Source organism: Zea mays, chromosome 8 (assembly GCF_902167145.1).
Source record: "Zea mays cultivar B73 chromosome 8, Zm-B73-REFERENCE-NAM-5.0, whole genome shotgun sequence".
NCBI lineage: Eukaryota > Viridiplantae > Streptophyta > Magnoliopsida > Poales > Poaceae > Zea > Zea mays.
Window position 1 is genome coordinate 78,052,520 of NC_050103.1, and position 9,731 is coordinate 78,062,250.

Sequence of the window (9,731 nt, forward strand, 5' to 3'; positions counted from 1 at the left end):
TTTTGAGCAGTGGATTGACACAGAAATATCAGAGAAAGACAAGAAGTGGTTGGAGAATCTTCAAAAGTGGGATGCAGAGGATAAAGAGAGGATGGAAAAAAGACGAGAGGAGCTTGCTGCCGAGCAACAACGTGAAGACGAAGAGAAAATGAGGCGTGTTGCTGAATGCAGGGAAGATAAGGAGAAGAAGCTTGAGCGTGCACGTCGTGCAAAGGAAGCAATGGAGGAGAACCCTGATGCATTTCGCAAAGGCAAATGGCCTCGTTGTACTCAGTAGTATTGGTGTTTTATTTGAAGTTATGTAATAATGAACTTATTATTCGGTATTATGTATTGTCGAACAATGATATTTCGTAATGAATTACCTTCAAATTGATGAAAAATTACATAAATACATAATTGTCTACCATCGAATAGTACCGGCACGTGTCGCATGTCAATGAACTTGGCATTTCCATACGGATCTTGTTCCGCATTGCCTCCATGATACAAGCTCAAAAAATTGTCCATCTATTTGAAACACCAATTAAACATTCAATATAAACTGTGGATGGTTATTACCTAACCACAAACCACTAATTACTACCTAAATAAGTACAAATATAACCACCACCCACTAATATACTAACCACATTATAAAATACTCATATATAATAATTGCAAATTTTGACAGCACCTCCCCTGCACGGGGAGGATAAAAAACATGCACATTTGACTCACATTCATAATATTCAATCAAATTAGCATTTATCACATTATAAAATACTCATATATAATAATTGCAAATTTTGACAGCACCTCCCCTGCACGGGGAGGATAAAAAACATGCACATTTGACTCACATTCATAATATTCAATCAAATTAGCATTTATCACAATAACTAACATTCATCACATTCAAAAAACCACAAATTATAGCAAAACAATTTAACATAATTAACACAAAATGCTTACACAATAAACAAAAACCATATAAAATTTACCTAAACGGTCGGGGATGAACGTCGACGACGCGGGCGAGGAGCGAGCGCGACCGAGGAGCGCGCCCGGAACGGGACGACGGCCGTGCGGCGGCGGTGGGAGGCGTCCGGCCGTGTCGGGGCGGCGGCGCGGTCAGGGCTGGCGGGGCTGCCGGGGGGCGGGCGTGGCGTGTCCGGGCGGCGCCGGTCGGGGGAGGAGCGGCGCCGGGCGGGGCGGCGGGGGCGCTTGAGGGGCGGGGGCGTGTGTGGCGGGGCGTCGCCGGCCGGGGAGGAGCGGCGCAAGGCCGGGTGTGGGCGGGGCGTCGCCGGCCGGGGAGGAGCGGCGCCGGCCGGGTGCGGGCGGGGGGTCGCCGGCCGGGGAGGAGCGGCGCCGGGCGGGGACGGGCTTGGCGTCGCCGGCCGGTGGAGGAGCGGCGCCGGCCGGGGGCGGGCGGGGCGGCGGCGGCCGGTGGTGGAGCGCCGCCGGGGAGTAGCGCGGGCCGGGGAAGGAGTAGCGCCGGCGCGGGGTCTTGGGGGCGGCGTGAGTTCAATTTTTTTTGCACAGAAGATTGACAGAGGTTGAATACAGGGGGTCGACGCCAAGATCTATGGCGCCGACCCCCCGGACACGTGTTGCGCCGCCGACCCGGGGGTCGGCGCCATAGATCTTGGCGCCGACCCCCTGACACGTCACTGCCAGCCAACCGCCACGTCTGATGTATAAGCGCCAATAGTATTGGCGCCGGCACACAGAAGCTCGGCGCCAATGATGACGGCGCCGAGCTAAGGGTCCATTTTTTGAAATGAAACTGCCAGGGGCATATTTGTGGGAAAAAACCCGAAAAGGGCCAATTTGCAAAAAAGTTGGGCGCCACGACGTCCGTTTGTGCCAACGCAGCACGTACCTCGGCGCCATAGCCTATGGCGCCGAGCTGTGTTACCTCGGCGCCACAGGCTACGGCGCCGAGTAAAGGGTCCAAAAATGACATTAAAATTTTATAGGGTCCAAACGTGAATTTTTTTCCGATGAAGGATCAAAATGCAAAAAAATCAGCCCGCCACTCAAGTACTCAACAGATAACGTCTTCGGCGAGTCCAGTTCACCGTCCCTCCCTGTCCTTGCCATGGCCATCCCCACCGCCCCCGCCCTCCTCTTCCCCTCCGTTCTCCCTAACTCATTCCCCCGCCGGACACCCTGGCGACACCTCGTCCGGCGGCAACCGCGTCACCTCCGCGCGGGCCGCCCGCGCCTGCAGGCGCCGGCGCCGGCTCCTCCCCCGGTGGCGGAGGTCGCGGCGGAGCGGGACGACACGCCTCCGCTCAGGCTGCTCGAGCCGCCGCAGGAGGACGACCCCTTCCCGCCCGAGGTCCTCACCCTCACGCTTTCCTCGCTCGCTTACAGACGCCGGTCTCACCGCCGAATTTAGAATCGCTCGATTGACGGTTATCGTCTACGTACGTCATCGCATTGTGTGTAGATGGAGCCCGCGGACCCTGATTTCTACCGGATAGGATATGCGCGGATGATGCGCGCCTATGGGATCGAGTTCCTCGAAGGCCCCGACGGGATGGGCGTCTACGCTTCCCGGGACGTGGAGCCACTTCGCAGAGCTAGAGTGAGACACTTCATTCAACAATTCTCCTCTTGTCCAAGTCCAACCACTAGCTACCGATCAATTTGAGGTTTAAATCTCTGTCTCATTGCAGCTGGACGTCCATCACCACACCAGTTAGTGTTTGGATGCAGCACCTGTGAATCTGTGATTGGGTGGGAAACTCACATGAGAATAACTGGTCAAGGACGTTGTTCGTGTGTAGTAACTGTTAGATTATATTTACACTATATTTAGTAGGTAGTATACATTACCACTGGAAGTCAATGGCTTATGTTAATTGCCTAATTGTTATTTGCTACATACTTGCTGTCACCAAAAAATATGGCATCTATAGTTATAACACATGTTTGCTCGCAGTCGCATTAAGCTCACGAAATGCCAGACCCATGTGTTGAATTCTTCATCTTGATGCATGCTATAGACCTGTAGTACGATGGTCTTGTTCAAAAGAATTATATGATATTCTTGGCATGCTGAAACTGTTTGTATAACATATTTGGTTCTTTTCGTTCGCAATGATGAGCAATGTTATTGAAAGATGTGCTGATGTTGCTTTCTTTTCCAGGTGATTATGGAGATTCCGTTGGAGCTGATGCTGACTATAACTCAAAAGAAACCTTGGATGTTTTTCCCTGACATTATTCCACTAGGCCATCCTATATTTGATGTTATCGAGTCAACAGATCCAGAGGTAGGTGGATCAAATCTTTTGTTGCAAAGAGAAAACTGATCTCTTAAAATTCCGTCACTAGTTTCTATTGAATGTTCAGCGAATTAGTTAATAGCTTTGTCACGCTAATCATTTTGTTAACCAGTTGTTGGTTCTCCTATATTTATTTTAGGATTCATTACATAACAGCCATCTAATTGACTTGTGTTGAAGTTGTATGGGTGCAATTTAGCATTCAATGTTCATATAGTACATTTGAGTTTCCATACAGCTAGGATCTGTGTAATTGAGAATTTGAGACTGCAGAGCAATTTATGTGCACATTCCATCCATATGGTTGAAGTTATCGACCCATAAGCTCACAGTTGCATTAGAGAGGAGTGATACCACTTTCAAAAACTCAATCATCTGTCTTTTCTTCAACAAATATTAAAGCGCCAATAAATGATCTATGCTGGAAGCTGATGTAATTTGTATTACTCTTGCAGACAGATTGGGATCTAAGATTAGCATGTCTTCTTCTATATGCATTTGATATAGAAGACAACTTTTGGCAGTTATATTCTGATTTTTTGCCAAGTGTTGATGAATGCACTAGTTTGCTGCTGGCACCAAAGGTATCAAAAAGCTAACGGAAAGTATATACCTCTGCTGTGTCCTTTTCTTAGGAACCTCCTTATACTTGATTCTGCTGTTTGAATGAATTCATATGCCTGCCTTTCTAGGAAGATCTAATGGAACTAGAAGATGAAGATCTTGCTTCACAAATGTTAAAACACCAGGAACGAGCAATTGACTTTTGGCAAAAGCATTGGGTATACTTCTTCATTATGTTACTAGCTTACCTTCCTTGAACTCCTCTAACTAGCTTGATGGGTAATATCCAGGACAAACCAATTCCTCTAAAGCTGAAACGCCTTGCACGTGACCATGAGAGATTTCTCTGGGCACTGAGTATAGTACAGTCTCGTTCTGTCAACTTGAAGTTGAGAATGGGAGCCTTCATCCAAGATGCAAATGTGCTAGCTCCTTATGCTGGTACTTCTTTTCTTTTTTTGGTTTTCGTGATTGCTGCTCCCCCTCCCCCTCTCCGTTGCGTTATGCATAGGCACCTAAGTGAACAACAGGATGCTAGCGTTATGAGCCTGTAATAATAGTCACAAAAATATGGTTAGCTATGCATTTCAACTGGACTTCTACTCTACTCTGTTTTGTAGTTTTATATGCCGATCTGCTTGTTCATTTACTGTTACACAGATACAACATTCTACCATTTGACTTAGTTTGAGTCTTTGAGATGTGAAGGACAGGCTTGGTGCAGTGGTGAGAGCTGTCTCACTGAGTCACTAGGTTGCGGGTTCAAAACAGCATCTCCGCATTTGTAGGGGCAAGGCTTGCTTTGGTTTATCCCTTTCCCAGACCCCACTCATATGGGAGCCTCTAGCATCGTGTCTGCTCAACTTAGTTTGAGACGCAAGATTAAACTAATCCTAGATAATCTATATAACAGGAACAATGCCTGTGCATCGTCGAACTGTTGAGATAAAAACCATAAATATATCTGTCATATTTAACACAAGATATTTCTCCCATTCATGCATTATAGGCAGCTATCTGCCTTCAAATTATTGTTCAGACTGCTAGTGTAGTCCCCAATTATCTGCTTAGGAGTGCTTTATCTAAGTCATGATTTGTCTTTTATCCCCAGATATGTTGAACCACTCACCCAATGCTAATTGCTTCCTGCATTGGCGTTTTAAAGACCGTATGCTTGAAGTTATGATTAAGGCTGGACAAGCTATCAAGAAAGGAGACGAGGTATTGTCTAGGATGTATGCTCATCTTAATTTTTCCCTGAGCAACGGATTAATTGGTTTGTGTTGCTAGTGAAGTTAAATGTCTCTGTTTAATTACATGGATTTATCACCATAATAAATGATGCATGTGCGCCTTGGTTGCAGTCCTCACTTTTGTTAACATCAGGCTTAAATACCTGTTAAAAAATAATGGATAGTAAAAAAACTCTGAAAAGCGCATTCATTAAAATTATGCGTAAATGCTAGTAGATCCTTTAGCAAACTTTGTTTCTATTATTGTGCATAATTATATTTAGACCATTCTATTTCTCCAGTCCCATACATGTTGGAAAGTTCTCTATCCCATGTACCAATAGAAATACCGCTGCACAACCTTCTACCAGTCTCAGCTAAAATTGCTATCCTCACAAAGTCTATTCTTCCAAAATTTTAAGCCAATTTTTTTAATGTCACTATTTGACCCATGCACTCATGTACAGATGACGATAGATTATATGAGTGGCGTCAACAGCAAATTTATGGAAAGATATGGGTTCTCATCACCAACGGTATGACCACACACTTGTATCTTGTTGATGCTTACTTTATGGATAATGGTGTACAAAAAGTTTTTTTTACTTTTGTCATTTCTTTGATATCGGAAAACTGACAGTTAGAATTGTATCTGTGAAATTAAGGTCCTGCTTCTAGGAGACTAGTCTAGTTTTGAACTATTCTGTGCTGTTCTTATAGGCACCACAATGCAGTGCCTGTTGAAAAATTACAACGACATACCATTTTTAGACTGACATCTTATGTTGCTTGTGTGCGAAACCAATTCTGCAGAATCCTTGGGAGCTCATAAATTTCTCGAGTCCTGCAACAATTCACATGGATTCCTTCTTATCGGTCTTCAATATCGCTGGCTTGCATGATGAGCTGTACCACAATTGTATGAACCACTGCACGATACTTCCTTATTGGTCGTTATTTGTTTGTTTAGTCCATAACGTTGTTTTTGACCACCCTGCTTGTATTTTCTTTCAGCTGCATTGACCTCAGTAGTAGAAACCGACTTTGTGGACGGAGCAGTCGTAGCAGCAGCCAGAGCATTGCCGACATGGTCAGATGGTGATGTTCCTGCAATTCCTAGTGTGGAGAGAAAATCTGCTCAGGCACTGCAAGAGGAGTGCCGCCAAATGTTGGATTCATTCCCAACTACCATCGAACAAGACCAGCAGATCCTAGGTAACATACTGCATTTCATGGTTCTCCATAGGACTCTGTGTTTCGTAGTTGCGCCCTGAACTGAAACAGATTTTGACTCGTGTTCCAGATTCCGATGCGCATATCAGCAAAACCCGAGAAATTGCGATCAAGTAGGTGAACTACCTATTTGTTATGATGGGCTAGTGATTGATTTGTGTGTATATATGTTTTTACTCTGGGACTGCTTGTGGATAATTTTTTGAAAGTAGGTTGTTGAGTTACCTTCTTTCATTCTATGCGCAGGTATCGTCTGCACCGGAAGATGCTCCTACAGAAAATCATGGACGCACTGGACATATATCAGGATAGAATTCTGTTCTAGCTGTAGAGGCGGCGCTACCTGTGCTCATTTAGAGCACAGAACGAGTGCCCAGTTCTACTGCTAGTAAACCTGGGGCCATTGTAGAAAGGGGATTTTGTAGGGCAGCCTTTCAGTTCATAGCGTCTGTAGGTTAACAGCAGAGGATCCCAGAAGGAAATCAACATTAGGATAGGCTGGTTGCCAGGAAATATAGCTGCTGTAAGTTCAAGTCAGCAAGCTGCCATGTAACTTGTTTGCACAGGGCGGCAATCTGTCATAGCCACCTGCATATCTCTCAGGCTCAGCTTCACAACAACTTGCACTGCTGAAAGAAATGGCCTGTGGGCTGTGTCCTGTCACCTGTGTGTGTGAAATACTATCCATATGATTGGTTGGCCGCATCGCTTTGTCCTGAACCACTGTATGCATTGATTTTAGCTGAGCGCATGTTTGGATGCCTGCACGTCGAAGGCGTGGGCTGCACGAGCCGATGTAAAACAAGCCATTTGAAGGCTAATTAGCCTGCATCCGCTCGTACCACTAAAACGCCTGTATGCGATCAGCCAGGCTCGGGCGAGCGTGAAGCCACAGACACAGGGAACCAATCAGCCGGTATGTGAACGTGACACTGGCCGCGGTCGGCAATCGGCCCTAGTGGTGCTCCTGAGGCGGAGGCGCCACCGGTCCGTCCGTCCACCGGCAGGCGGGAGTACATGCCATTACCAATAATGCCACGCGCACACACACGCTAAATTGTCGGCCCGTGAGCAACGGGAGGAGGACTGGATGGACATCATCTCTGCTTCCCAGCTGAGCAAGAGTCTAGGAGTTCTCCCTCCTCCACTACTGCCCAACTGTTTGTTGTTTGTTCTTTATTATCACTGTCGGCAACAAGTTTTCAAAGGAGGGAGATGATGAGAGACAGGTGGAACCTGGCTAGCCTTGCCTTGCCATGAGTGCAGAGCATCTACACTAATCGCTAGCACTGGGTAGGGGGTGATCTGAACATGCCAGCCAGTACTGCTCTGCTTGCATGTGGCCATTGCATTTGGGACTGGAACGTGGACAACCCTGTCCCGTGAACATGGACGCAGCGGCGGCGAATCGCCCGGGTCCCTGTCTGCATGACTGCATTGGACCAGAGAATACATGCCATGTGCATATGCTCCTATGTAAGAGTACTGTACCAAGTTCTGCTCCTGTCCAAGTCCAAGCCAAGCAATCAGCAGCACCAACCAACCAACCAACTTGCCATTCACATTCAGGCAAAAAAGCAGCAGCTTTCACGAGAGGGCCGGAGGGCTCAGCTCAGGTGGACAGACCGGGGACCCAACAACCACAAGCTCAAAAGCCCTGTCCTCCTGCCACTCCAAACCTCACTGGGAACAGTGACAAGTGCTGGGTGTTCCTACAGGCAGCGTCGGCGAATCGCAGTCGCAAGCAGCACACACGGCACAGCACACACTCACTCCATGCTTCTTCATCCCCACCACCAACACATGGCCGGCCTCAGGCCTCCGATGCCACATGCAGACATGCATCATGCTCAGCTACAGGCTCCCAGTACAGGTGACAGCAGTATCCGGAACCGAAGCTTATTTGCAAGTATGGAAAACCAACAAGATCTGAGTCGGAAAATCGGAAAAGAACTGAGATATATCTTTTTATTCATAGAAACAAATGTCAGCATGAACTATATGTATAGTAGTATCAGCGCCACAGACCACCGGAAAGGCCTATCATATACTATTATATATATATATATATACTAGGTAGGTGCCCGTGCGATGCCACGGAACATAAATTGCGAACCTCCAATGGACTTCATTTGAGACAAGTGATGCCCAAAAAAATGGGGGTAAATTGACACAGCTATCACTTGCATTACTTGCCCTATGCGCGGAAGAATCTGACACAGCTATCACCCATGAAGATTTTCGGTTAACTTGTGGAACCGGACTTCATTTGAGACAAGACAACAATACCAGTGTTGAGCTTGCCACTCGGCCATGGCACACGCGAGAACACGGGATGATCAAGTAAGAACTGAACAGAATGCACTAATACAAAAGGCTGGCTTGCGTTCGCTTCCTTGCTCCACAGGAAGCATAGCTGATATACAAATCGAGAAGCAATTTATGTTCTGTGGCATCGCACGGGCACCTACTTAGTCAACACTTAAGTTCACTGTTTTTTTAAAAATAATAAAGTTCACCAATCAGATTGGTGGGATTTAGAATTGCGGGATTGAATACAGACATTAAGTTCTTTCAGCGCAGCAGGAACTCCCTGAATCCAAGCATGTATACCAATTCTTGGCCCTCCGCACAAGAATCTGCAAGAGGTCCCCAAGAGGTTAGGTTTTATATATCACAAGAGGTGCAAGTTAGATCTAGGGCACATCAAGAGGTGCAGGTTAGATTCCAATACCTTCTAAAAATGCATCTGAAGATAAAATGCATCTGAAGATAAAACAAACCACAATGTATTGCATAATCCACTTGTATTGTGTGGTGATGAAACTAAATGTAAAAATATACTAAACAAAAAGGTGACAAGGTATGTACCTTTTCATCAATTGTTTTGTGTCCTTACAAAGATTTGGGAGTAGAGAACAGACGAAGTGCATCATTAAGTGTCTGAACATCATTTAGGAATTATATCATGATGGAGCAGTAGGCAGGGTTGAACAGTAGCTGATGCTTTGTTACCTGCTAGATATATATTCATCAGTATGCAACACTGGAAAGTGGAAAGACAGGATAAACAACACAAGTGGGCAGACTCAAGCATAAGTTTCACTCTATCCCTATGGTGAGTATGATCAGGGCATTTCATTGAGCATAAAAAGTAGCTTCGATGTGAACGTTTATAGCATAAATCTGAAAGCCTTTTTGTCAAGCTTCTTTTTCAAACTCAATATATATTGGTCTGGCCATAAGCAGATAATAACAATAAGCAGATAATATCATGTTCATTTACATAGAGAAGCTGCAAAATGTAACTTGCACGCCTTGCCATTTTACGACCGGATCATTTTACTGGATAATCAGACAAACGTTTCATAATTAACATATGAACAAAATTACAAAAAATGATATGGCTGAAACGAAACCTCTC

General features: G+C 45.8%; 1 protein-coding gene across 1 annotated transcript; it reads left to right on the plus strand.

The window, feature by feature from the left end:
• The first annotated feature begins 2,074 nt into the window (after positions 1-2,074).
• LOC100279779 (plastid transcriptionally active14) lies at positions 2,075-7,011 on the plus strand. The gene is made up of 12 exons (NM_001152737.1): positions 2,075-2,326; positions 2,438-2,575; positions 3,141-3,266; positions 3,734-3,862; positions 3,971-4,060; positions 4,133-4,283; positions 4,954-5,063; positions 5,542-5,610; positions 5,888-5,993; positions 6,089-6,289; positions 6,378-6,420; positions 6,554-7,011. The coding sequence occupies exons 1-12, from the start codon at positions 2,084-2,086 to the stop codon at positions 6,630-6,632; spliced, it is 1,485 nt and encodes a 494-aa protein (NP_001146209.1). The 5' UTR covers positions 2,075-2,083; the 3' UTR covers positions 6,633-7,011.
• Positions 7,012-9,731: the final 2,720 nt, after the last annotated feature.

Excerpts from the sequence above, each read along its gene's own strand:
- LOC100279779 (NM_001152737.1), top strand. The coding sequence starts at position 2,084 with ATGGCCATCCCCACCGCCCCCGCCCTCCTCTTCCCCTCCGTTCTCCCT. Across the intron at positions 3,267-3,733 it reads TCGAGTCAACAGATCCAGAG|ACAGATTGGGATCTAAGATT; the intron begins GTAGGTGGATCA and ends TTACTCTTGCAG. Across the intron at positions 3,863-3,970 it reads GTTTGCTGCTGGCACCAAAG|GAAGATCTAATGGAACTAGA; the intron begins GTATCAAAAAGC and ends CTGCCTTTCTAG.